This window comes from Sodiomyces alkalinus (assembly GCF_003711515.1).
Source record: "Sodiomyces alkalinus F11 unplaced genomic scaffold SODALscaffold_19, whole genome shotgun sequence".
NCBI lineage: Eukaryota > Fungi > Ascomycota > Sordariomycetes > Glomerellales > Plectosphaerellaceae > Sodiomyces > Sodiomyces alkalinus.
This window is the reverse complement of record NW_021167097.1, coordinates 49165-75351: the sequence shown is the minus strand read 5'-3', so window position 1 is coordinate 75351 and position 26187 is coordinate 49165. Positions and strand designations below refer to the sequence as shown.

Genomic DNA, 26187 nt, shown 5'->3' with positions numbered 1-26187 from the left:
AACGCCACCATTCTTCTTGGTCCTCATCCCCTTCGTCATTATTTTCCAGTTGCTGCTCCCGCGCAAGTACAAGATCAAGAGCTTCTTTTCATGGTACCGACCTGGCCAAAAAAAGGAAAACCCCCTATTTTCTTCCTAGGCTTGTCTACCTTGTACAAACGCAACCACTTTGCTGTCTCTTTCAGTCTTATTCTTCTAACTAGAGACCTCCGTTCGGATCTGCAAGGGTGGAGATGCCGACTTCTTTTCTGAACCGCGTCTTCGACAAGGACGACCCCCGCAAGTCGAGCCTTGAACTTGCCCCTTTTCTGTTCCCCGGCCATGTTGACCTGGCTGACGACGACCTGGACGTGAGAGCCTTGACCCAAGGCACGACCAATGGTGTAAGTATTCACCACCTTTTCCATAGGAAGTTGAGAGCTGGGTCCGTCTTGTCTAAGAACCAAATGTGCTAATAACAATAACTATCCGTGCTCCCCATGTCCAGCTCTTCAAGGTCAGCCTCAGCCGTCGACGGGCAACGGCAGCCACGGCCGCTACACCAGTTTTGGTCAAGGTCTATGGAGACGGCACGGAAATCACCATTGACAGGAACAGTGCGTTTTCTTTTTTTCTTCGTGTCGTTTCTGTTATTGATTTTATTTCCCGACAGAGGAGCTGAGGGTGCACGAGCTCCTTTCGGAAAACCAGCTCTCTTCGTCCCCCCTGGTCCGATTTGCCAATGGCCATGCCTATCAATTCATCCCCGGGCTCCCCTGTTCGGAGGATGATATCGCGCAGGAAAAGATCTGGCGGGGCGTCGCCAGGGAGCTGGCTCGCTGGCATGCTACCCTTCCTGTCGTCGAGTCGGATGATCCGCAAAAGACCTTCACTTATGAGCCCAGCATCTGGGCCACGGCGAAGAAGTGGCTAGACGCTATCTTGAGCCAGCCTGGGCGGTCGACGGATAGTAAGGAGAGGCTGCGTGAGGAGTTTGAATATCTCACGAAGAAGCTGTTGTTTAATGGCAGTGCCTCTGATTCCTTGGTATGAACCCCTTTTTTTCTTTTTCTTCAATCTTCTTTACTTTCTTCTATTTTTCACCGCGTCTTCTCCATCGGGAAAAGGCAGTTCTCTAAGCAAGGGTGAGAAAACGTTACTAACTTTCCAGGTCCTCGGACACGGCGATCTACTCTGCGGTAACATCATCGTGCAGGACCCCAGCCACGGCTCAGCACCGCCAGAAATTGCTTCCGTCCTGTTCATCGATTACGAGTGAGTGTGCGCAGTCCACAGATCAGAGTCCCCAGTCCCCGTCTCAGTCCCGGTTAAACTCACTGACTGACCTTCGACCCAGACATGCGACCTATTGTCCCAGGGCGTTTGAGCTGGCGAATCACTTTGCCGAATGGGCCGGGTTCCAATGCGACTACGACCTTTTGCCGACAAAAGCAACGCGTCGGGCCTTCATCCGGGAGTATCTGCAGTCGCACTCAGACATCATCACCCGGGCCCGGCAGCCAAACGCAAAAGGGAACATGAATGCGACGGATGTCACGGACGCTGAGGTGGATGAATTGACGGGCCAAGTCGACGCCTTTCGGGGGTTCCCTGGGTTTTACTGGTGTGTCTTGCTCGGATCTCTTCCCCCCTGGTTCTTGTCCTGACCCCTGTCCTGGCCCCTGTCCTGGCCCCTGCCCCTGACCCCTGTCTCCTCACTGCCGGCCTTTTTTTTTCTTTTCTTTTTTCTTTCTTTCCTCCTCCGAGCGACATTGAACAGTTTGAACTGACACAACCATATAACAGGGGCCTCTGCGCTCTCATTCAGGCAGAGACATCCACGGGGAGCATCGAATTTGATTATAGCGGCTACGCGGAAAAGCGGTTCGCCGAGTACAGGGCGTGGCGCAATGCGGAAGAGGGACGCTTGAGCGACCATGGACATGATGGACTCCCACTGAGGGAGCGGATGTGGGCGTCATAAGATGTGATCCTGGGATGATGTGATGATCTACGATGTGCATGCATGTCGTGTCTGGCGTCGGGATAGGACAGAGCTCGGACAAAACACATAGAACACCGTGAACCACATTGGGTCAGAGCCGAGACAACACTCGCCTCCTTTTGTCTTCAATGTCTTAGTCTCACGTATGCCCCTTTCTCTTCCACGACCTTTGATTGGTGAGCCTTGACGTCAATTTCAGACAGCTCGTAATCCATTAGCCACCTCGTACGCTGTGCTCCTATAGGACAGATCATCATTTCCATGCTGCTGTGGCATTGTAGGCACAGGACATCTCGGAGCCCAGGCGTCCCCGAGGTCACTCCATAGGTGAGACATCGCATCTTGGCACGGCCTAGATCGTTGCGTCAGTAAGTTCAATGTTGTCACCTTGAGCCGTCTTGGTCTTAGCATCGTGATAAACCTAGTAAAAGAATACTGTAAAAACAATGGGAAAAGTCTTCTTTGCTCTTGGTCTCTCCAAGAGTCCGAGCAGCTCTACTAAACACGCTTCCTCTGTCAGACATCTTCCTTTCATCATTACATGCTCACCCCTTATACCTCCCTCCTCCTCGCATGAACTACGTGCTCTCTCCGGGCCGACCCGACTCGAGTCCTCGACCGGCTTCCCGTCACCCGTGTTCCCTTCTTTGCATTCCACAAGGTTTTACCAACCGTCGCCCTAGGTAACCTGTGCTGGTCAACTTACATATACGACGTCGACCATGACGGCACACTACCGAAAGTCGGCCACGGCAGCACCGAGCTTCACCATGAGGTTCCTCTCCAGCATCGGCGCCGACGTCCTCTGGCGGTCAAGCCGGGACCTCAAACTCCTGATCCTCCTCCGTTTCATCAGACTCCTCGGCTACGGCGGCACCACTTTCGTCCTCGCATTGTACCTCAGCGCCCTCGGCTTCCACGACACCCAAATCGGCCTCTTCATGACCATGACCCTGGTGGGCGACTTCGCCATCAGTTTCGTCCTCATCTACGTCGGCGACCGGATGGGCGTCCGGTTCACCGCCATCATCGGCGCGCTGTTGATGTGCGTCGGCGGCCTTGCCTTTGCCTGGCTCGATAACTTCTGGCTGCTCCTCCTCGCCAGCGTCGTCGGCGTCATCAACCCCAGCGCCAACGAGATTGACCCGTTCAAGGCCATCGAGGAGTCGGCCATCGCGCGGCTCAGCTCCGCGGAGACGTGCAACGAGCTGTTTGCCTGGTGGTCCATGCTGGGCATGCTGGGCACGGCGGCGAGCAACCTGGCTACGGGGTGGGTTATTCATGCGTCTGAGGAAGCCGGGCTGGAGCAGGTCGACTGCCATCGCATCATCTTCCTTGCATATGCCGGTATGGGGCTGCTCAAGTTGGTTTGTTCTTTGTTTCTCAGTCGGCAGGTGGAGAGGGGGACTACTGCTGGTGAACGTGAACGTGAACGTGAACGTGGACGCCGCGACTCGCAATGTCAGTCACCCCGCCTCCCAGCCTACGATCAGCGCCATGACGACGAGGAGAGTGACTTGGAATCGGAGAGGGGTGAAGGTGATGATGCACCGCTTCTGGGCGAGACCACACCGGGCAACGGTTACGGAGCAGTGGCCGCCGCAACATCTGCAGAGGCCGGTGAAGTGCAATCGGCAAGCCATGTCTTGAAGGAGACGGCCAAGGTCTCCAAACGCGTCTTCTCCCCCTCATCCTTCAGCTTCATGTGGAAGCTCTCCCTCGCCATGGGCTTCGACTTTATTGGATCGGGCCTGGCCCAGATATCGTGGATGACGTACTTCTTCAAGCGAGAATACGACGTCCCCGAGGGGGCCCTGGGGTCGGCCACCTTTACGGCGGGCATCATATCGGCCGTGCTGAACCTCGCGTCGTCCCCCTTGTCTCGCGCCATCGGCCAGGTGCAGACAATGGTCCTCTGCCACACCATCAACTCCATCTCGCTGCTCATCGTTTCGGTTCCGGGCAACAAGTACGTGGCCCTCGCCATCTTCATCTTCCGGATCGTCACGCGGGAGTTGGACAGCGCCCCGCGCCAGGCTTTTATTTCTGCCGGTGTGTCGGACGAGGAACGCACCTCGGCCATGGGCGTCGTCAACCTGGTGAAGACCATTGGCTCCTGTCTGGGCTTGTACATGACCGGTCTGTTTGCTGGTCTCGATCAGTTCTGGCTTGCATTTATTGTGGCTGGCTCCTTGAAGCTGGTCTACAATGTCTTGATCTCTGTCTTTTTCTGGAGGAGGAACAGCGGTTTGCGGGAGCAGGGTGCATAGAGACTTGGCTCGCATGCATGGTGACAGTGGCAAAAGAAAAGGCGAAAGAAAAGCCATCAGGAGGCAGATGCGCAGAGGAATGTTGTAGGCAGAGACATCTCTGCATAGGATGATGTATTCACGGCGGAAAAGTCATGTTTAGACAGGTTAATGATGACCTCGTTCAACTCCACCTCCTTGACCGTAGCACCAAGCTGGAATGGTAAAATGGTCTGCTCTGTGTGATATTCGATTATGATTTGGCCCTCAATGTCTTAGAAGACAGACTCTCTTACGTTGTAAGCCCCCCCCCCCCTGGAGACCGCAGATCGGGCCTTGATGATTTGATGGCAAGAGACGCAAGCCAAGAGACTAACAATGCCGGTCTTGCAGTAATGTGCCGTATGCAGCACTAAGCTTATGGAACAGCATTCTCGATTACCTTTCGGGCCGTTGCACAGCTTTCCCGCTTCCGAGAAGACCAAGAATCCAAGACATGACGCACCACTGGTGAGCTGTGCGAGTTCTCGGCTTGTCCACGACTCCACCAGGGAGTCCGAATTCGTCACAGGGAGTGACCCTTTAGAGAGCAATGGCCGGCTGAATACGCACCCTGAGAGCACATCTCACTTGTTTGAGCAAATGTCTTTCAGGTGGCCGATCAGTCAGAGGCCTCGGTTGCTTCCCCGTCCTGTCTCCTCAACATGTCTCAACTCAGAAACATCAATGCCACGGCATAAGCATTCTTTAACTTGCAGATGAAATGGCCGGCTGAACTCCCCAAAGAGGCATCAGGCATCTCACATTGGCCATAGAAGACACACATGGAGGATATTGTTGCGTCTGGCGGCATACGATTACAGGTTCAACGACCATCATGCCACCACCACTTGACTCTCACTCCAGTACTGAGGCCTAAGTGGTCTCCAGATGATCATGTAGGCCGGTGCCAGCCTTTCTCAACTCTTGGAGCTCAACTGGGAATTGTGATCTGTGCTTCCAACGTTTCAATGTTCAAACCCATCGTAGCTTCCAGTCGTCCATAAATAGCCGGGCTGTCCTCTCCATCTGAAGATTGTAGATAGCACAGAGAAAGAACTGAACCATACAGACAGACACCATCAACTCACTTGCTTCCACAACCTGCCCATCATCTTTCCAGTGCTGCCACCCTAAATCATGGATCACCTCCTCCACCTCGACACCGATGTCGTGTGCATGCTCTCGAAGCTCAATTCCTACGACTACATCATCGTAGGAAGCGGCTTTGGCGGTGGCCCCCTAGCCGAAGTCCTGGCCCAAAAGGAAAAAAAAGTCCTGCTGATCGAACGCGGCGGCGTCATCTTCTCCACCCACGTCCTCAACACGTCGCGCCCTTACTTCAGCCGCGGCGCCAGCAACTCGCCCGAGGGCAACGAGCGCGTCTACGACGCCGTCAAGGCCAAGGTGCAGTGCACCGACACCTCCGACGCCTACATCGGGGGCCCCGTCTACTGCGTCGGCGGCCGCTCCAACCTCTGGGGCATCTGGACCCCGGAGGTCGGCGAGGACACCCTCGAGAAGTATTTCCACAAGGACATCCACACCTACCTGAAGACCGGGGGGGGTTACAAGAAGGCCTTTAACTTCCTCACCGACAACTCCCAGACGGATGTCATCTATCCCAAGGGTGACAACAGCGAGTACGAGGTCAGCGCCACGGAGATCAGTGCCGTTGAGGCCAAGCTCAAGACGGCCATGCCCGGTGCCGCGTTCGACCTCATGCCCGTCGCCGCGCAGTTCAACGCCCCTGCCCCTTACAAGTTCTCTCAGGGTGCTTATAGTACGACTCTGGCCATCATAAACCGCATGTATGCCAATGACCCGTATCTGACCGTTCTCCTGAACACGGAGGTTCTTGCGGTCGATCACGAGGACGTTGGAAATCAGTAAGTCCTGTGCTTTCGTTTTCTCCTTTATAGTCCCATATGTCCCTCAGTCTGCTGACATGACCGCCCCCCTCTCCCATGCAGACAGAAAAAGGTCAAGTCCCTGAAGATCCGAGACCCCAACACCAAGACGATCAAAGACCTGGACGTCGGAAACGCCAAAGTCATCCTCTCGGCCGGCACCATCGGCACGGCCTCCATCGCCCTCAACAGCGGCCTGCAGCTCCTGAACCCCCTGGTGGGCAAGGGCATCATCGACCACGACGTCTGCTACGTGCGCTTCGCCAAGGAGAAGGACGCCGGCGTCACCTCCAAGCCCGTGAACCTGAAAACCCACATCAAGGTCGGCGGCGAGGAGTGCCTCGTCACCGTGACCATCAACGCCAACTTCTTCCTCGCGGGCAGTTCCGCCCTCATCGAGACCTCGCACTACTACAGCAGTGACGGCCAACTGCTCAACCCGCAGAAGCAGGCCCGCCAGCAGCAGAACTTCGACACCATCTGCATCCTGTTCGAGTTCGTCGGGCCCCTCCAGGACGGGAACGCCGTGCTCAATACCCCCGGCCTCGATCCGGTCCTCGATGTCAGGCGGCCGCCTATCAAGCCCGCGGTGCAGCTTGAGATGGAACAAATCATCCACCGTGTGAGGGAGGTTTTCATCAACCCGACGATCAACGCGGAGTCTCCCGACTCGGTCATCCGGCCCCAGAACCTTGGGTTCGGCGTCTTCTCCCACGAGAGCGGCACCATGCGTATGGAAGGTCCCAAGAGCCCCGGGGTGGTGGACACCAACCTCAAGTTCAAGGGGATGGAGAATCTGTGGGTGTGCGACTTGTCGGCCATGCCGGTCTGTCCGGAGGCTAACCCGTCTTTGACGTTGGCGGCGCTGTCGTTGAGATTGGCGGAGCACTTGACGACAGCGTCGGGACAACACTGAAGGGATCTTGACTCTTCGGTTGAGTGTAGTATGTTTGATGCAGGGTTTACTGACACTTATATGATATACCTTCTGGTGTGCCCTGCTGAATCTTTGCCTCGAACATTGAATGCTCTGTGACCCCTGTCTGTTGAGGTGAAAATAGTCCGGGACTCTCCAGTTAATCTCGAGAACTCCAGTCAATTCCGTATGCCACCCAGTTCAGGGGACCTGAGTATGGCGATATAGGGAACGATATAGCAATCGGAGTGAAGAGATTGCGCAAACACAAACACATTGCCGTTGAGTTCAGGTTCACTCTTCTCGGCCCATATCTTGTTTCTCAAACTTCAACTTCAGGACATTCTCCAGTCCCTACTGTATCTGCAACCATCCCACGCATTTGAACGATTTGGCAGTCTGTGCCCCCCAACCGATGCAAGCCAAACATCCAGCCTCTGGGCCAACGTAATCTGTTTCGGAGCAGGGAAGCACGCGGCAATTAGTCAAACGCCATGGTCCTCCAATGCAATCAATAGTCGGAAAGGGCTGGGACAGGGGAATACATGTAATTACTTACAGACTCCGATTCGCTTGGTGACACCCCGGGATAGTCGCAAGTCATCCTGTAGTAGGGATCCTGCTCGCGGAAATAACAAGAACAAATAGGCTCTCTGAAGGGCGTTGGTTGCACATGTTAGTAGCCCATCTTGACCCATGCTAATATGAGACGGAAAGAGAAGATGGAGAGCCAGAGTAAAAGTCTGGTATAGCTGATGCGGCCAAGTGTCACAAGCCCAAAGGAAGAAACACCAAATGTGAAAGACCATCCATCTCAGTGACATAGACTGCAGAGTTTAATCTCTAAGATCTAGTCTACCAGGTCTATCTGGTCTACCCCCGGTCTAACGTCTCGACCTCACCCGCTCGAGCCAAAGGTCTCGCCCCCCTTCTCCAAATACTCGCGTTCCTCGGGTGTAGTCTCACGACCCAAAGGCCCATTCCGATGCGGGAAGCGCCCGAAGCGAGCAACAATGACATGATGCCTCACCGCGAAATCATACTCCATATCGAGCACCTTATCGGCATCCTCTTTATTCCGAACCAGAACCTCGTGGCATTTCCGCTCGTCCCCGGCAAGAGACGCAGCGGTGGCGCTGGGGATGGCCATGAAGGCGCGGACGTCCTCTCTCATGCGCTGGTACTCGCACAAGGAATGTTCCTGGGCGTCGAGGTCCTCGGCGTGCATCAGCGGGAGGTAGAACCACGAGCGGCGGGCGACGTGGTGCTTCATCCCGGGAGACGACTCGGGGATGCCGAGGGAGATGGCGCGGCGGGCGATGGCCAGGGCTAGCGGGTCGAAGAAGGTGAAGACGGCGGCGGAGGCGGGGCCGCGGTAGCAGTTTCGCGGCATCTGGTCTAGCAGGAGGACGAGGCAGAGCCAGTCTTCGGGGGTTTGCGGGTTGGCGGCCTCGAGGAGGGACTCGGGGGTCGGGTTGGTGGTTTTGATGGCCTCTAGTGCGGGCTGGAATTGTTTCCTTTGGAGGGACGAATTAGGACTCGAGACTCGACGTGGGGGGGGGGGTTGATGGGAGGTTCTGGGGTGAGTACTGAGGCTCGGAGGCTCTTAAGACTGTCTAAGAGTGAGTCTTGTGGAACTTACACGCAGAGTTGGTCGAATTCTGGACTGCTTTGAAACCAGTGCCTCCACTGGTCCATCTTGGGTAGGATGATCGACTCATCGTCAGGGAGATGGGAGAACCAAAAGCTGCGAATGTCGGCCAGTAAATTAGAATTAGGCGTAAGGGAGGCTCGCAAGTCGAGGGCTAGGGACTCTGCAGCGGTAGTTGACATGGTTCGGGCGATGGGTGGCGTTCGTTTCAATTGGATGGCTGTCGAAGGTAGGGACGAGGTTGATGATGAGATGAAGTGCTTTTTGTCTGATCGGCTGGGTAATGATAGCGAATGAATCTCGCGAGTACAACGAATGGGAGCGTTGGCGTCAGTGTTAGTGCTCCTGGCTGTCCACCTTGGCATCCCAATTGAACGGTCTAAACCATAAGCGTTGAACCTAGTTATGGAACCAGTGCCAGTAGGTTGACGAACCCCGCGTGGCATAGTGAATAGGATGCAGCTAATGCATCGCGGGTGGTGAGCTGATGAAGTGGTGATGAAGTCGCGGTGGTTGTGCGACGTGGTGGCCCAGAGGTCACCGGATTGTCCGGACCTGGACCTGGGAAGATCGCACGTTATATATAGGGCAGATCCGTAATGTAAGCACGTCCGTCCTCTTCCTTCGATCCGACCATCGAATCGACCAGACACAAATTCTCGGCATCTTCCGTCTTCCGGTGTATTTATCACCCGCCGTCAGGATTGCTCAGAATCTCAAACGTTCAAGTGTCAATTCAAGCATCAAAGTCCCTGAATTTATAATGAACCGTCTGCGACGTCCGCTCTGCCCGAATTCACAGCATTTACTCTTCGGTGAGCGCCCTCTGTTATGCCGCGCGGCGGCAACCCAAGCGGGGTTCGGAGGGTGGCATTATAACCGCGGAGGGAGACCAAATCTTCGGTAAGCCATTACCAACTTGGTTTCTTGGAGAATCTCACAGAAAATCGACGGTGGTGGGTGGTGATAACACGTAGAGCAGCCTCATCAGCGCCACTGCTTTCGTCACCACAGTCTTGATCTTGTCCTTCGACAGACCGGTCGAAATAATAACCCGAATGGCCGAACTTCTCGCGAATAAGACGCAGCCCGGTTCACCCGAGGATCTACGGTGGCGACTGCATCGCCTAGAAGACAAGGCAAGGACCAAGCACGAGTATTATGAACATGCCTTGGAGTCGAAGAGCCGAGGAATCCTGGATGGAATATAGACGAGTGGCGATGGGACGATTGCGAAATGGCCGACGAAAGAGATGAAGGATGTGACTGTGTGTTTGGAGGAGGGAAAGTATGGAGCAAGCGCCTGGTCCGTCTATATTTTGTTCCACCCACCTCGAACAAATTGGCAATCAAATGGCAGCCGACGTTATGTTGAGCCATTGCTGACCAGTGACTCTCTTTGTACCCTGTCTTGTGTAATCTCGGCGACGGGCCGGAGGGACCAATGGACCTTACCCCGTCGGCCTCTTCGTTCTCAGCTGCCAGGAACAAGGGCATCCCAAATCTCCCTCAGCCACTCAGCCGTCCGCGCTGCGACGACCTCGGAGTTCTCCAGCGTGGTGCAAAAAGCATGCGGTAGACCCGTCCGGTCGATCTCGACCCTCGCCCGCCCATTCTGGACATGCTTCTCTCTAGCCCGGATGAACCGATCGCGGCTGTCGTCAGCGACCCAGTGGTCATTCGTTCCAAAGAGGAAGAAGAACTTGGGACTAGTACGACGAGCGCCAGTGGCAGACGAAGAAGTGGGAGAGGGAGATGATGAGGGAGATGATGAGGGAGATGATGAGGGAGATGATGAGGGAGATGATGAGGGAGATGATGAGGGAGACGACTCGACCGCCGCCGGCGGCACCATCACCTCCCACAACGCCTCATCCCACTTCTCCTCCGCAATCACGCGCATCTCGTCCCGGGCGAGGTGAAGAGACTGCCGCACCCCGCCGCGGCTCTTAAGAAAGTCATCGACGGTGACGCCGGCGGCGCGGGGCGAAAACCCCATGACCCGCGCGCAGAAGAGCCGCAGGAACCAGGCGGGGAGGAAGAAGAGCGCGGCGCGCGCCAGGAAGAGGACGAGGGAGAAGACGAAGGGGGGACATGCGGCGAGGCGGGCGAGGCGTCGGCCGGCTCGAGAACGCGCGATGTGGGTGACGGTGGGGAAGAGGAGGATGCCGGCCTGCAGCGGGAGTCGGGGGAGGAAAGGCCGCGAAGTTGGTGTCGGGTTGCGGTGGTCTTTTTCGTCGTGGTCTTTTTCGACGTGATGGCGGTGGCGGGGGCGGGGGCGGTGGTGGTTACGGTGGAAGACTTCGAGGGCGATGTAGGCCCCGACGGAGTGCCCTGCGAGGATGATCAGGTCGTACGGCGGTGCTGCCGCCTTCGTCGAAGGTCCATTGGAAGCCTCGGTAGGCTCGGCAAGCTCGGAAATGGCATCCCCAGGTGTCCGACAGAGAGATGAAATATATCCTGTCACGGCACTGATTTGACCCTCGACGTCGTACGGCGGGTTCTCGGCTGTGAAGGGAGCGTGATCCTCATCGCGGAAACCGGCCAGGTCGCGGCCGTGGACGTGGATGTGACCGTCGCTCCATGGTGTCACGTGCTGCTTGACGCTGTCGAGGAATTCGGTGTAGTAGTCGATGTATCCGGGGTTACCAGGAATGAAGTAGAATAATATGTGAGGCCTGGAGGAGGGTAGAGAACTACCCATGGTCGTCGAGGTCCGTCCGTCCCTTCCCGTCGTCTGGCTATGAGGAGTGAAGATTGTGATTTTGCACGGAGCACGGACCAGGCTGGATGCGACTCACGGGACGAGGTCGGCACTAAGTCACGTGATAATACTTCCAGGTACTTTCCCCTTCGGCCTCTATCTCTAGCGACCCACAATTCTGTTCACTTCGTAAGCCTGTAGGTAGGTAATTACTTCCTACAACAAAGCTGCTAAACGGTCACGGAAACGTATCGTATCCTTGCTCCGCTAGATTCTATGAGATCTTCGTGGAACGCATCATCTAACGGCCACCTTTATAGCAAATACCGGTACTCTGGCGACATGTCTCCCAAATCCATCTTCTCCTCCTCCGTCAACTCGCGATCGATCGGGTTCTTATCCCGGTTCCTGTTCGCAACCCAGCACCCCACGCCGTAGACGCAGCAAGAAATCATGCTCAACACCGTGAACGAGATGCAGATGCTGTACCCCGTGATAAAGCGAGGCGCATCCGTCTTGAGGAACGCGAAGACGGCGATGATCCCGCCAATGTTGCCGAAGCTGACCTGCCACGCACTCCCGACGGCGCGGCGGTAATGGCCGCCCAAGTTCATGTTAAACCAGCACACGATGATGGGCATGGCGGTGTAGGCGCCGGACGCGACCAGGTACAGGCCGGCGAAGCGCGGGGCGATGCTCTCGGTGACGGAGATGAGGATGCCAAAGCCGGCGATGGCCACGCAGATGGCGAAGACGGCCAGGGCGAAGCGGTGGCGCAGACGGTCCGAGACGACGGCGACGGCCATGCTGAAAACGAAAGCCACGGCCCAGGGCGGGACGCTGTGTAGCTGGGTCTCGATGGCCGAGTAGCCGCCATACCCCTGGATGATGCCGGGGGCGAAGTAGGCGTAGCCGTAGGCCGGGACGATGAGCCCGAAATACATGAACCCGCCGACGATGACCTTGTAGTCCTTGAACACGGTGCCGACGTCGCGGAGGGTGGTCTTGCGCGCGTGGCCCGAGGAGCCCTGGTCGAGGCGCAGCCGGGCCGCGACATAGGTCTTCTCCTCGGGGGAGAGCCACTTGGCGTCCTCGGGGAAGTCGGGCAGCCAAAAGTAGAAGAAGAAGCTAACGACAACGGTCAGGAGGCCCTCGAGAATGAAAATCCAGCGCCAGCCCTGGTAGCCGCGGACGCCGTGCATCTTGCCGATGGCGGCGGCGAGGAGCCCGCCGAAGGCGCCGGCCAGGGTGGTGCTGTTAAAAAAGAAGGAGAAGCGCTTCTGGGCCTCGTGGCGCCGGTACCACATGCCGATGAGGTAGAAGGCGCCCGGGAACATGCCGGTCTCGAAGACGCCGAGGAAGAAGCGCGTGGTGACGAGCCCCCCGTAGCTGGTGACGAAGCCCTGGATGAGGGTGATGAGGCCGAAGCCGAACATGTTGACGCTCAGCCAGACGTGGGGCTTGAACTTCTTGAGGAGGATGTTGGACGGGATCTCCAGCAGGATGTACGGCACGAAGAAGACGACCAGGGCGTTGTTGTAGAGGGTGCCTGTGAGCTCGAGCTCTTCCGATAGGCCGAAGACGTTGGCGTTGGCGATGTTGACCCGGTCTAGGGAAGAGGGGTGAAGTTAGTCTGACGGTCGATTGTGGAAGATGATGATGGTAATGCGAATGAGAGGTCAGTCACTGCTTGGCGCTGCGTACGTACCTAGGAAAGCGAGAAGATACATGATGCATAGAAAAGGCACGACGTGAAAGTCGATCTTGGTCATGAGCCTCCTGTCCGTCGTGGACGGCGGGCACTGGACGTCTGCGTCATATTGGCGCTGCTCGAGGTCCTGCTCCGACGAGCGTGTGTCGGAGGACAACTCTCCCTTGTTCTGGGGAGTCTCCGACGGATGTTTGGCCTCGACTTGCATGATGTCCGCTGTCCGTGCTGTCCGCTGCTGTCCACTGCTGTCCGCTGTCTGTCCCGTAAGATGTCGTGGTGGTTTTCCAGTTGATGAGGGGAACCGAAGATAGGCAGGCGGCGGGCCGTAACTGTAAGGCGAGGACGGTGTTCGGATCCCGATTGAGGGAAGTCTAAGCTCGCGTGCTGTCCTTCGTCGTCTGTTCTCAATGGGACGCCAAACCGCCACCTAGAAACCCTCAAAAAGTCAAAACGAAGGAAGGCGCAGGGAACCAGAACCGAGCCTCACACACGAGAACGTGTCTCACCCTTTTTATGGCACCGACGCCCCACGTCCACGCTGCCAGGCACGCCGCTTTTTTGGCCCAGTCCAACTCCACATGTTTTCGCCTTCAGTTTTAACCCACCCCATCAAACAACATCTGACCAAGATCAGTCTTCGAAAGGGTCGATCTAAGGGTGGAAGGAAAAGCGGGAGGTCGTACGTCGTTCAGGTTCTAGCGTTCATCCATGTCCGTCCCACCTAGCGGCGAGGAGCTTGCAGGTTGAGAATGGATAGAGTATGGATCGCCCGGGGCTAGGGCGCACAGAATATGCAGCTAGCCCAGCGGGTGGCTGACTTTTAGTGCCATTAGACTTAGGTACGTATTCCAAGAACGTATCCCGAAGCAGTTTAAGGTACAGATACCGAGGAGACAAAGCTTAGTTGCTTATTATATTAATGACGTCTTCCGGATTAAGGTATCATAAGAAGTACAAAGTACATACTGGCGTAGGTAAGCACTCATTATCATTACATACTCCCACTGCCGTACCGCACAGCCGATGTCAATGGCGTTATCTTGATATGTCTGTGGCTGCGCCGATTTCGGGGCCTGCTCGGCATTGGATATCATTGATTACCTACATACAAGATACACCATACCTATGTTGTAGCGGTGTGAGTGAGGCGGCAGGGCTGGAGTTGTTTTGTACTCCATGTGAGTCCCGACAAGCTTATGCACTGACTAGGTAAAGTAGAACCAGTGGATCAGGTTTCGTGCCCATTAAGAGCTGTTGGGCTCCGTGAATCCAACGTCAAACACCGATACCAGGAGCGTTGCATGTTTATGTCCGAGAACACGGTTAGATACTTTGGCGCTAAGCCAAATGAAGAGGCTTTGCGACGAGGGCTATTTTTTGGCCCTGGCTTGAGCCGCTGCGGACTCCTGCGGCACCATTCCGCGACCCCCGACCACTTGTAATTCCCCACCATTTCCATCGAGAAACTGTTTGAGACCTTCCTTATTAATCCTAGCTTGGGAGTTATGGTGCATTACCCCGCGGGAAAATCCCAGTAAAATCGACTGACTGTCACAACCGCAACTCCTCAAGGAGTTCATGACTTCGTGGGTGGAATCTGCCGTGCCGTGTGCGCGTCCGCCTTATTTCGGTGTGTAAGGTATTACGGGGGTAAGCGCCTGATATCTCAAGGGCAAGGATATCAGCCGACTGACAACTCAATAAAACTACAAAAGGGACAAAGAAATAGCTCCGATATGTCTTGGTCATAGCGCTAGTGATTTCTCTACCCGTAGTTTCTTGCTTCATCCCAAAGGTGGGGGCGCAGGCGGCCTTCTCCGGGCACCCGAAAAGGAATGTACCACTTTGTACGTTTTTTCAGGGGTTGTATGGTACATACACAAGGTACCTTAGTACCTACCTAGGTAGACAGAAGATCACGCGTTATGCAGCCAATAAAGCCTCCCGTGTCCTGTGTAGTCCAGGCGTGTTCTTTTGCTTCCTTTGCATGGTTCTCCCCGCAATTCCCTGTTTCTCCGCAATAGACTCGAAACTGCCGAGTCAATGGCACAGTAGTATCCGTACTTCGTATTTGAACCTTAATCCCAACGGGCCTACGGAGTACAAGGTAGAATCCTAAAGCGGTGGGTATCAAGTACTGCCAAGGAGAGTTATCCTACGCTTCAAAGAGAACATGTCTTACTATGACATTGGAAATAGAACCTGTAGAGTATAATTACATGTATATCCAAGAAAAGGGGGAAAAAAGGAAGAAAAAAACCGCACCTATAGTACGACCGGCCCTCGCAAGCTTGATTCAGGGGAGGCTCGAACTCCCGACCTTCAGTGTACCTTGGTCAGTGGGACCTGACCAATGTTAGACTGACGTGATAACCAACTACACCACCGAACCTGCGATAGCGCTTTTTGGCCGCAAACCAGTTGATGTTCGAAGCCGGTGCATTCTGAATTGAACAAGACATATCAACACAAGGTTAACCATCCCAAATTAACATCGGTTCGAAGTGGGGAAGCTGCTAGTTTGTGAGATTGAACGTAGTAACTAGTACACAGGCATGGCGAGTCGGTGACAGGACTAATGCAAGCAGAAACTTGAGTCGTCCTGGAACCTCCAAGAGTCCAAGGGAGAAACAAACATCCGACTGTCTATTCAACTTCAACCTGAGAGCAATATTAGAGTATCATAGTCATAGGAATTATATCACTTAGTTTCAATTTGTCTCAAGGCAAATATCTTGGGATAACTTGTTTCTGCCGAGCGTATATATATCAACAAACGTCAAACCAACATCCCAGGTCTTCTTCTAAATGTTCATTGCTTGAGTGGACTTGACTATGTACTCTCATACAGAACCACCTCCAGGCTCCTTAAGGTTGTGAGTTTAGCTCTTGATTACGAAGCTACCATGCCTTTTTGTCTATTTAGATACGGATCGGCCCACCAGGATACGAGCTTAGTTAGTTTCGTGTCTTCGGGCCGTATTGCGACCGAGTAGTTGGTAGTGAGTACCAGACTCTTATCTGGTTTTTCCCCGAATAAATGCAAGAGAGGTAAAAGCAAAGAGCCCTCCTCCGCTTTGGAGCCTCAGAATTAAGTCCTGGACCCAACAAACAATCTATCCTGTACCCCTATCTTACTCTCCTACTACTCCACCGTGCCCCTTCGGCATAGAAAGGCAGCCCTGCTGCTCTTGTCACTCCTCACTATAATGCGTATGACGCTTCTCCTGCTATCATTCTTTCGTCTCACACAAACCGACACTGAGAAAACACCTTGAACAGCAGAAACTTACACCAGCATCAAATCTGCAATCAGAAACAGTAGGGACACTCTCTAACAGACCGACATGCCTCAGCTGCAGAAGAACCTCAAGAATTGCGCACGACGCCACCGGCCCCTCTCTAGAAAGCAGCGCAGAGCAGGTCACTGCTCTTAAAGGCGGCTCTGCAATATAGACACAAAGATACGAAGGGCCTGGCACGAAGCAGTCAACGTAAGGTTGGTTGAGGCCATGGAGAAGATCCTTATTCTTCACACTTAGCCTTAGTCAATATAAGCCGTGTCCCGTATCTTTGCCATTATTCTCTGTAACCCTGACATACCCGTCCCATAAGTGAAACCCCATCTTTTATCTTCATGTCTATTAAATATTAGAGAATTAGTGAAACGGCTGGGAATATGATTTCCAGTTACCACATCCGACAAGGAGAACCGTCGTCGTTGGTAGCTTTATGTTTGGTCACACTCATGCATCTCCATGTCATCTGGAGACGTGTTGTAAATTTTCAGCCCTATCAGAGAACCAGTCTATGTTTTTACTTGGACCGTTGTTGTCCAACATGGAAGTTGAGAAGTCGATCGGGGCGGGATTGCTTGCCAAAGTTCGGTTCGGCTCTTTTTAGACCACGCTACGATCGACAGGCACATGGCCGTACTTGGAGAGCGGACGGGAAGTAGGAGTGGTTTCTTAGCTCTGCGAGATACGGGGGCATATCCTTGCTTGGGTTGCCCCAGAGGACGCGAGTCGCTTCATGGAATGGCTGCCATTCGTTGAGAATATGGATAGCTGGCCTCAGATACAGAAATCCCGGCGATATGAACACACCTTTCCCCGAAATTTAGGCACGTGAGATCATCCAATGATCTACCACGGCCGCTGTCAAGAACTGCTGGCGCGCTGGGGTTAGATATCAAAACAAGTCCACGCTCTTGGGTGGATAAGGTACGCAGACCCAGTAGCATCGAGCATCCAGCCAGTTATGTATCTAAGTGTGTTGTAAACTTGTAATATAAGAGACGATATGGTGTGCTGTAAAGACAACATATTCAGTTATTCACTAGACATGCCGACTGTCCATATGCAACGGACTGCAATGGGAAGAAGATCTACCCAGACTCAGGAGCACTAGCCTTTGGTACGAAGCTTCATCTAAGGCCTTGATGTCTTGGAGACCCTGTGGCTGTGCGGCTTTGACACCCGACATCCGTGGTGGTATTGACGCGTGACTCGATGAGTTCTGGATGATATTCCCCATGTATAATACATGCATCTTCAACCCGAAGCAGGATATAGTAAGCTGTCCGTAATCTCAATATTCTAAGCAATGCACTGCGCCGTGGTCTTCCAGAGGAGTTCTGGTTCGTAGATGCTACCCCGGACTCGCTTACTTTGCCTAGCTAGGTCGGGAACAATTCATATCCTTGCTGCGGCCCGCGGGGCGGCATCAAATCAGATTTGAAGTCCTATCACCTCTGGCCAAGACTTTGAACAAGACATCTTCTTTGCATATTAAGACGTATACTTCCTGCATGATCCTTCTATATACCTGACCTATGATACCTATCTATTGGCAGCCTCCTCCCCGGAGACACCTAGGGGCATCACCGCTGCCAAGCAGAGCTAGACAAAGGTCGGAATAACGGCACTTATGGTATTTTAGCCTAATCGAGTAAGGACCTTTGGTTTCGTGTATGAAGTGTCTGTTCAACCTGTTCCAACACTGTGCTTCTAGAATCGTAGCCTCGCTGCGGTTCTTCATTCGATGGTTTTGTAATGTGTTAACATTTAAAACGCATGGAACTTGGAAGACAGGAAGACAAAGAATGAGGGGAAATCAAGTCAGGCATTCCTCTTCACAATCATGCTAGTAGTACGGAAGCAACGGAACTTGGAAGTCCCGTTGCTTATTTTGGCGATCGAGAGACCGTGAGGCCGGCATGGGCCGCATGGCCTTTGGGCATCGGCCTCGCAGGGTCTCATTGGTATGGATGGTATGGAGTCACGGCAATGTAAAGTTCAGACCGCCGGCACAGCTGGTATTACTATAAATGTCGATGGCACTCAGGTCATGATCATCCGCCAGCGGCCACTTACACGACACGAACTAGCCTACATCTCGAAGACCTCGAAGGAACGCCATCTCCAACGTCCTCTATAAGAGAGCGACCTGCGACATACCGATTTTCGTCCTGTCCAAAAGCACGCCAATCAATCAAAGGATCAAAAGAAAAACAGAACACAAAATCGACAGATCACCAAACGATACACTCAAGGATCATGAAGCAGTTCGCTCTCTTCGCCGCTTTTATCAGCACGGCATTCGCCTGTCGGCCCATCTTTGACGAGGACTACTACGGGGGCATGCGCCCAATGGCAGCTTGTTGGCTCATGACGGACATACTCTGCGAAACTCGACTCAACGAGGACGTGGGATACCTGATCCTCCCCGAAGAGAGGGTGATCGTGGCAACTAACCTACACGAATGGTGTATCAACATGATTATCGAGGAGAAAGCGCGCGAAGAAGATGGACGCCTGACGTACGGCTGGCTTGAAGAACACGGGAACCTCACTCTCGTCGGCAACACCCTCGTTATCACTAACGCGGAGGTAGAGATGTATCAGCGGTTGATGTACAAGCCATGCTATGGATGGCCTTATGAGCCGCCCTGCAATGATAAGGTGTGAGAGTCAAGAGTCCTTAAGGTCTCATATTCCCTGCCAGACTGGCGGTTGGCTGGCAGGACCCTGATCAGCCTTGGGTTCGCTTACTCGTAGGGTATATTGTCTGTCGCGTCGCCGACGTCCAGTCCACCTCTTCTGAGCACGCCAAAGGCTTTAGGCAGAGCCAGCAGACTTTAGTTTCGAGCATGTCTGCCTGCAGGACATTAGCCGAATTCTACATGAACACTGCTCCTCCAGCTTTTGTGTTAATGAGTAAAAATGAGGGGAAATCATGCACTTCTTCGGACATTGCATGTGCTTACTACCCCTCTCCCGATTCGGAACTTGGAACGCCCGTTTCCCATTTCGTTGGCTCGAGAGATCGCGGCATGTCTTTGCGGTTTGTATGCCTGATGTGGGATCAATGATAAGACTCTGGGCATAGACGGCTGGATCCAATAAGGCATATAAGTATCGACATCGCTGCCGCTCAGGTCATAATGCCCGGATCCCAACATCCTCCTACCCAGTTCAACTAGCATTTGATCTTCAAGCAACCTTATCCTCAGCCTCCTCACAAGAGCTGCCGATATACCCTTCAAAGAGGAAAAAAAAAAAAAAAAAAGAACAAACCCAAAACCAACCCCCCCTCCCCCAAATCAAAATGCGGCTCGCTCTCTTCGCATCTCTCGCCAGCACGGCCTTCGCCTGTTCGCCTATGTACAACCCAGACTACTATGGGAACTTCCGCCCGCCGGTGGCCTGCTGGCATGGCCAAGATACAATGTGTAGACCTTACATCCGCGCGGGTACCCAGCAACTACTCCTCCCCGACGAGAACGTTGTCGTCGTGGTCCCCTTGTCGGAGACTTGCATCGCCACTATCGCGGAGGAGCACGCCCGCGAGCAAGATGGGCGCCTAACTTACGGCTGGACCCAGCAGCACGGAAATCTTCATGTTGTTGGGAACACCCTCGTGATCACCGAAGCGAACATGCCGTTCTATCAGGCATTGGTGTACCTGTAACCTGCCCTGGTAACAGGGCTAACGGTGTGCCCCTGCCGGGTCTGACCTCTGCTATCGTTGGCCTTGTTATAGGGAATATTGTTTATTGAGTAGTGGCTGGGACGACCACGCCACCTCCTCTGGGGAAGTCGAGGGAGAGCAGTGTTTTGCTTTGAGAATCTCCCGCTTAGAAGATTAATCAATTCCACATGAACACTACCTTCTACGTCCATGACTTCAATATTGTAGCAGTAGCAGTGGCATTATTTGATGTCGGGATATCTCTAAGAAGAGTAAAGGACGCCCAGCGAGAGGCTTAGAGCCGCGGGCGTCAAACGCCTACGTGGGGTCGGTCGTTTGCCCGAGCTTACGGGACGGCGGTATGTGCCATATGTAGAGCCCCCGGGGACACCGGTGAGTTCAACACCCTCCAGCTTTTATCCTTAGTAAAAAATGAGGGGAAGCCAAGGGAAGACAGAAAGACAGACCCAGTTCATCGATGCTACGGTCTACCCCGCTATTCGGAGTTAGGGAGGCCGTCTCCTATTTCGTTGCTTGAGAGATCACGAGATGGCGGTCTTGCGTGCTTGCTATAGGTGTGATAAGGAAATCGCAAGGCCAAGGTCCAGCGTACAGACCGGCAGGCGGCAGGCGGCTGGGCCAAAGAGTCAACGACTCAACTATATGTATCGACATCGTTCCCGGGTCAGGTTCTGATCTGCAAGTTCCAGACTTCCTCAACCTCCTCTTGCCCTGACCAACCAGAACCTTCAAGAAGCCTTTCGTCCTCCGACTCCCCCATACGAAACCGCCGTCTATCATCTCAACTTCAACCAAATTTCACCATGAAGTTCGCTCTCGCTGCATCCCTCATCGGCATGACGCTCGCCTGCCCCCCACCTGCTCCTAGACCCGAATATCAAGGGGGCTATATAAGGCTCATACCCTGCTGGTGGGAGCAAGCCGGTTATTGTCTACCTTGGCTCGACCCAAACACTCAGCAGCAGGTCTTCCCCGACCAAAACTTCGTCGTGGTGGTCGGCATATCGGACGCGTGCGTCGGGGTCATCGCGGAGGAGCACGCCCGGGAGCTAGACGGGCGCCCGACGTACGGATGGACCGAGCAGCACGGCCAGCAGACCGTCATCGGAAATACCCTCGTCATCACCGGGATGACCGATCTAGTGATACAGAGATATCAAAACATGCGTTACGTTTGGCAGTGTCCGGATCCTTATGCGCCCTGCCACGACCAGACCGCACCTGCGATACCGCCCCGCGAGACTGGTGCGCTGGGCTAGGGGAACCTGATTCGGGGCTGGCTTGGTCGTCGAGTATAAGACCTGTCGAAGCTGCCACCTCTGATTGGGACTAGGTCGGAATTCGGTTCACCGTGTTTTCTGCTTGTTTAGACGTTATAATTGGGAGACTTCTTCGTCTCCTCAATACTCCGAACCCAGTCCTTCTCATCCACCATGTTCCTGGCCGTCTCTACAATGGCCTCCCACTCGGCTTCGGTGACCTTGCTGACGCTGAGCCGGGATTGGCGGAGCAGCTGCATGTCCTGCAGCGGGCCCTTTTGGAGGTCACGCAGCAAGTGGAGCGGCAGCATCTGGGGGAATTTGTGCTCGATCTTGACGTGCACGAGGCTCCACTTGCTGCCGTCCTCCGGGGCCGTCCCGTCGTAGTAAGCCGACTTTTGGTTCAAGGCGTCCCCTGACATTTGCATGGGTTAGCCCGCAGCCCGCAGGGGTTCGTTCGCATCAGGGGGTCTTGGGTGAAGGGGACGTACAGTCCGGCGAGTGTTCCTGGATAATGGACATGATTCCGACGATGCCGGGGGGTTTGCAGTTGGAGTGGTAAAAGAAGGCCTTGTCTCCCTTCTTCATGGCACGAAGATTGTTTCTAGCGGCATAATTACGGATGCCTAGCTTGCTTTGTCAGTATATACGAATGTAGAGAAAATGGAGAATGGGAAATGCTAGGGCAAAGGACAGAAATGAGAAAGAAAAAGAATGCGCTTACCATCCCAGCCCTCAGGGGCAGTCCTGGCAGCCAAATCATCAATGGAGAACTTGATGTCTTGCCCGTTCTCGAACCGCGATTCTGGTTCTGACTTCATTAGCCAGTATGAAGTCTCACCAGGGCCATCCTCCGCAGAAACGTCTCGTTTGGCGGGAGGGCTGTCGTCTTTCTTCTGGCTGGGTTTATCGGCAGCAGCCGACTTCTTCGAGCCATTGGTTTTGGCTGCCTTTCTGACCGATGTGGTCTGGGGATATGGTTGGCCTGGTTTGTCTTTCTCTGTTTCGGAGGCCTTCTTCCGGGAAGCCCGGGTAGCCGGGGGCATTTTGGGGAGTCTTGACGAGTGTGGTGTGGGATTGTATTCGTGGTGGAAGCGAGAAGTTGAGAACGAAGATATTTGAGACGCGCCTCGATGAGACGATGCTGGAGACGTGACTCGTGGCGTGGGACGACTACTAACTAGGTACAAGGTATTCCTTTTCTTCTGGCATAAAGGTGGAGGCAGTGGGACTCAATAAAAGTACCTCATAAGTATCTGCGGCAAACGGCTGGCATCATCTCCAACTCTTGCTTTGCCAGCTGTCAAAATTACCCCACCAGCGCTGTCAAGGCCCCGCCATCAGAGGAACCTTAAGCCGATCTCGGCTCCCCCCGGGTTCGGGTGGATGGTGGGGGCAGCCATCGATGCCGAAACCTCCCACTCTTCAACTTCAAGCCATCAAACGACCTCCTTCCCCCCTCCCTTTCCAAACACCATTGATTCGATATCACGAGTACCCAATAGATCAGCACACAATGTCCGAATCAACTCCCCAGGAATCCTTCGGCCACCTCCTCCCCCCGAGCTGGACAACCCAGGTCACCTCCTGGCTAGCCGAAGACACCCCCTCGTTCGACTACGGAGGCTACGTCGTCGGCGCCGCCCCGCGCACCGCGACCCTCTACGCCAAGAGTCCCGGCATCCTCGCCGGCCGGCCCTTTTTCGACGAAGTCTTCCGCCAATGCAGCTGCACGGTAACCTGGCACATCGACGAAGGCACCCCGCTCGACCCTTCCTCCGACCCGACCAACAAGATCCGCGTCGCCACCGTCGAGGGCCCGACGCGCAACCTCCTCCTCGGCGAGCGCGTCGCCCTCAACACCCTCTCCCGGTGCGCCGGCATCGCGACCTCGACGCGGCGGCTCGTCTCCGCCCTCCGCGCCGCCGGGTACGACGGCATCGTGGCCGGCACGCGCAAGACGACGCCCGGGTTCCGCCTCGTGGAGAAGTACGCCATGCTGGTCGGCGGCGCCGACTCGCACCGCGTGGACCTCAGCGCCATGGTCATGCTGAAGGACAACCACGTCTGGAGCCGCGGGAGCATCACCGAGGCGGTGCGTTCTGCGCGCCGCGCCGCGGGGTTCGCGCTCAAGATCGAGGTCGAGGTGCAGAGCGAGGAGGAGGCCGACGAGGCCATTGCGGCGGGCGCGGATGTCGTCATGCTGGATAACTTTACGCCCGAGGGGGTGCAGGTGGCCGCTAGGCGTTTGAAGGAGCGGTGGGCGGGGAAGAGGCATTTCCTGCTCGAGGTCTCGGGGGGGTTGAATATCGAGAATGCGGCTTCCTATGTTGGTCGAGGTATGTTTTACATTTTCGATTTGTCATGCTTTCCGCTTGTCCGTCGACGCCATGTCCTCCTGCTGACCGGGATCAGACATCGACATCCTTTCCACCAGTTCTATCCATCAAGGCGTCCCTCATGTCGACTTTTCTCTTAAAATCGACCACTGATGGTTCGCTTGTTCAGGAAGAACGTAGAACGTACCACAATCTGGGATACAGAATTTTGTGATGGTCTTGGGGGGATCGAAACTGGGGAACAACCTGAAGCGAGAGATCTTTGTTTCAAGTAGGGTCCGAATTCGAGGGGTTCTGCTACATCCAGCACGCGTCACAGCGATCGCATTCTCAGGCTCATTAATTACCATTTGTCCATTACTGGTATACACAGGGACTGCCCGCTCTAGAAACGACATAACGATACTATACTGCGCTCGGCGCTCTACCCGCCATCGCTCCCAAGGGCCAACTCGTCCTCCACTCGGCACGTAATTGTTTCCGAGGTCTCAAGATGAACCCGCACCCCGACAACAAGACATGATGTACTCAAGACCTGTGACGCGATCCTGCGGAGCTGGGTGAAACTGGCGGCCAAGGCCCAAGGAGTGAATCGTGATGGTCTACTGAGTACTGACTACTCCGTAGCAGAAAGTCAGTAATGCCGACGAGACAAGAGCGGTTCAAAACAGTCTACAGATCTCTGGCAAACAAGGCTCGAGACGTACCTCGGAACAGGCTTTCGTGTGTGTACGGGAGGGTGACATTGGTGTGGTAGCCTGCAGGTGTTGCGGAGTTTATTGATCAGAGGAATTCTGTCTCGGAGAGACTCTCGTCGGGAAACATCGCCAAACGCTCAAGCCGCTCGATTCTCCGTTCAATATCTTTGAGCCTCTGTTGAAGATCTTGGACCTCCCGTTCAACATCTTGGAGCTTCCGTTTAAGTTGTTGGACAACTTCAGAGTCCACAGGCTGCTCCCCCGCGCGCGGAGAACGTGAGCGAGTCTTGCATATATGACTGTCAATGTTTACCGTAACCAGTGCCACGACACATAAGGAAATTGCCGTGATCCAATCTGTGATGCTCATGGTGCTGCTGGTGCTGCTGGTGCTGCTGGTGCTGCTGGTGCTGCTGGTGCTGCTGGTGCTGCTGGTGCTGCTGGTGATGTTGGTGCTGTTGGTGCCGTTGGTCCTGTCACTGCTGTAGGTCGTGTTGGTCCTGTTGGCGCTGTTTGTGTTATCGGTGTTGCTAGTGTTATTGGTGGTGTTGCTGTTGTAAATATTCCGGCTTCTGTTATTGTTGTTGTTTCGGCTCCTACTGTAGTTGTTGACTGTGTTGCTGTTGGTGTTGTTACTGTGATTGTTATTGTAGTCGTTCTTGTGATGCTTGTCATGGTGGACAACATCGCGAAAGACAAGAAACATCCAAGATATAAGATATGGATAAGACAAAAGATGGATAAGAGAAACAAAAATCCCCGTCATATTATACCTTAGCAGTACGGGGAACACGGCGTCTTGTATTCACGGAGAAAAGCACCATAAGGTAGAAGTGGAAAGAGCGATCGACGGTTGAACTGCTATGGAATAATCAATAAAGGCACCCTCAGGGGCCCGCCATATCATCGAGGGAAAGAAAGTTGTACATGACGCACAATGAATAAGGTACGGTATACCAGGTAAGGAAGCGACTACCGCCTGTTGCCTGCCACACCCCACGAATCGGGGTTTATTCCTCGTCAGCCCTTCAAGGTGCTACATATCAGTGTCATGCGCAGCCATGCGTACTGACGGTACTATAACGTACACGCCGACTATGAGGTCGACCTTGCATCTTGCGGAAGGACGCCCTAAGGTACCCACCTAGCTACCGTACGGTCCGTACCTTACCTGGTAACTGTCTCCCTACCTTAGTAAAGCCCTTAATAAAACACCAGGAAAGGACTTGTTCGATTCTGCCGAAGTACAACTGCCCGCTGGTAGAGAGACCTTGAATATACCGAGAAAAGGGAAGTCTCAGCCCTGGGCATAGCCAGAGAAGAAGTCCCACCCCTGTAGTCTGACCAGCTACTAACTTCGTACGTAATTCTCTTCGAAGCTGCAAGTGAAAGGCGCCAGAAAGGCTTGGTGCTCGTGTGCTCGCTTGGCTTTGACTACCTTGGTCCTTAATCAGATGGGTCCTCCATCCTCAATCCATGCTTTTCGAAGGCTTCCTGGCTCGTGGGCCGTGGCCTGCAAAGGAAATCCGCATATCACGAGAATATGACCCAATGTCTGGACCAGAATCTTTCGTGATGCCACCCAGCTCTCGACCCGACTGTAGCCCATGCCGCACTCCGAGCCCAGCCCGGCCGGGGCAGCTCCCGCACTGCCCAAAGTTACTCCACGCCCCGACGATGAGAACGGGGTCGGCGTCATATCCGGAGGCCCAGGTCACGGAATCCGTCTCGAGA

The 26187-nt window shown here is 54.3% G+C and overlaps 12 protein-coding genes and 1 non-coding gene across 13 annotated transcripts; 8 read left to right on the top strand and 5 right to left on the bottom strand.

Annotated features, from left to right (window-relative positions):
* The first annotated feature begins 55 nt into the window (after positions 1-55).
* SODALDRAFT_329734 (kinase-like protein) lies at positions 56-2206 on the top strand. The gene is made up of 6 exons (XM_028611024.1): positions 56-383; positions 488-596; positions 653-1026; positions 1151-1254; positions 1337-1603; positions 1786-2206. The coding sequence occupies exons 1-6, from the start codon at positions 234-236 to the stop codon at positions 1961-1963; spliced, it is 1182 nt and encodes a 393-aa protein (XP_028462290.1). The 5' UTR covers positions 56-233; the 3' UTR covers positions 1964-2206.
* Positions 2207-2455: 249 nt separating this feature from the next.
* Positions 2456-4336, top strand: SODALDRAFT_329733 (MFS general substrate transporter). Its single transcript, XM_028611023.1, has one exon. It carries the CDS (start codon positions 2755-2757, stop codon positions 4252-4254), a length of 1500 nt encoding a protein of 499 aa, XP_028462289.1. The 5' UTR covers positions 2456-2754; the 3' UTR covers positions 4255-4336.
* Positions 4337-5412: 1076 nt separating this feature from the next.
* Positions 5413-7098, top strand: SODALDRAFT_286336 (FAD/NAD(P)-binding domain-containing protein; the record flags this gene model as incomplete). The annotated part of the gene is made up of 2 exons (XM_028608528.1): positions 5413-6161; positions 6246-7098. 2 exons carry the CDS (start codon positions 5413-5415, stop codon positions 7096-7098), a joined length of 1602 nt encoding a protein of 533 aa, XP_028462288.1.
* Positions 7099-7996: 898 nt separating this feature from the next.
* On the bottom strand, positions 7997-8931 carry SODALDRAFT_321488 (DUF924-domain-containing protein; the record flags this gene model as incomplete). The annotated part of the gene is made up of 2 exons (XM_028609629.1): positions 7997-8615; positions 8741-8931. The coding sequence occupies 2 exons, from the start codon at positions 8929-8931 to the stop codon at positions 7997-7999; spliced, it is 810 nt and encodes a 269-aa protein (XP_028462287.1).
* Positions 8932-9354: 423 nt separating this feature from the next.
* On the top strand, positions 9355-10092 carry SODALDRAFT_86783 (hypothetical protein). Its single transcript, XM_028615752.1, has 2 exons — positions 9355-9652; positions 9732-10092. The coding sequence occupies exons 1-2, from the start codon at positions 9513-9515 to the stop codon at positions 9958-9960; spliced, it is 369 nt and encodes a 122-aa protein (XP_028462286.1). The 5' UTR covers positions 9355-9512; the 3' UTR covers positions 9961-10092.
* A 1675-nt stretch (positions 10093-11767) lies between these two features.
* SODALDRAFT_286354 (pantothenate transporter liz1) lies at positions 11768-13372 on the bottom strand (the record flags this gene model as incomplete). Its single annotated transcript, XM_028608530.1, has 2 exons — positions 11768-13062; positions 13162-13372. 2 exons carry the CDS (start codon positions 13370-13372, stop codon positions 11768-11770), a joined length of 1506 nt encoding a protein of 501 aa, XP_028462285.1.
* Positions 13373-15456: 2084 nt separating this feature from the next.
* SODALDRAFT_t221 lies at positions 15457-15556 on the bottom strand. The gene has a single exon. It is a non-coding gene; the product is annotated as a tRNA-Val (tRNA).
* An 802-nt stretch (positions 15557-16358) lies between these two features.
* On the bottom strand, positions 16359-17649 carry SODALDRAFT_364405 (hypothetical protein; the record flags this gene model as incomplete). The annotated part of the gene is made up of 9 exons (XM_028614640.1): positions 16359-16394; positions 16458-16566; positions 16625-16639; positions 16859-16909; positions 16985-17073; positions 17101-17231; positions 17292-17334; positions 17398-17430; positions 17509-17649. 9 exons carry the CDS (start codon positions 17647-17649, stop codon positions 16359-16361), a joined length of 648 nt encoding a protein of 215 aa, XP_028462284.1.
* Positions 17650-18722: 1073 nt separating this feature from the next.
* On the top strand, positions 18723-19133 carry SODALDRAFT_321486 (hypothetical protein; the record flags this gene model as incomplete). Its single annotated transcript, XM_028609628.1, has 1 exon — positions 18723-19133. The coding sequence occupies one exon, from the start codon at positions 18723-18725 to the stop codon at positions 19131-19133; it is 411 nt and encodes a 136-aa protein (XP_028462283.1).
* A 630-nt stretch (positions 19134-19763) lies between these two features.
* On the top strand, positions 19764-20316 carry SODALDRAFT_329729 (hypothetical protein). The gene has a single exon (XM_028611022.1). It carries the CDS (start codon positions 19774-19776, stop codon positions 20134-20136), a length of 363 nt encoding a protein of 120 aa, XP_028462282.1. The 5' UTR covers positions 19764-19773; the 3' UTR covers positions 20137-20316.
* A 252-nt stretch (positions 20317-20568) lies between these two features.
* SODALDRAFT_364402 (hypothetical protein) lies at positions 20569-21416 on the top strand (the record flags this gene model as incomplete). Its single annotated transcript, XM_028614639.1, has 2 exons — positions 20569-20622; positions 20733-21416. 2 exons carry the CDS (start codon positions 20569-20571, stop codon positions 21414-21416), a joined length of 738 nt encoding a protein of 245 aa, XP_028462281.1.
* A 107-nt stretch (positions 21417-21523) lies between these two features.
* SODALDRAFT_321484 (DUF55-domain-containing protein) lies at positions 21524-22462 on the bottom strand (the record flags this gene model as incomplete). Its single annotated transcript, XM_028609627.1, has 3 exons — positions 21524-21831; positions 21908-22042; positions 22141-22462. The coding sequence occupies 3 exons, from the start codon at positions 22460-22462 to the stop codon at positions 21524-21526; spliced, it is 765 nt and encodes a 254-aa protein (XP_028462280.1).
* Positions 22463-22932: 470 nt separating this feature from the next.
* Positions 22933-23908, top strand: SODALDRAFT_321483 (nicotinate-nucleotide diphosphorylase; the record flags this gene model as incomplete). The annotated part of the gene is made up of 2 exons (XM_028609626.1): positions 22933-23755; positions 23832-23908. The coding sequence occupies 2 exons, from the start codon at positions 22933-22935 to the stop codon at positions 23906-23908; spliced, it is 900 nt and encodes a 299-aa protein (XP_028462279.1).
* Positions 23909-26187: the final 2279 nt, after the last annotated feature.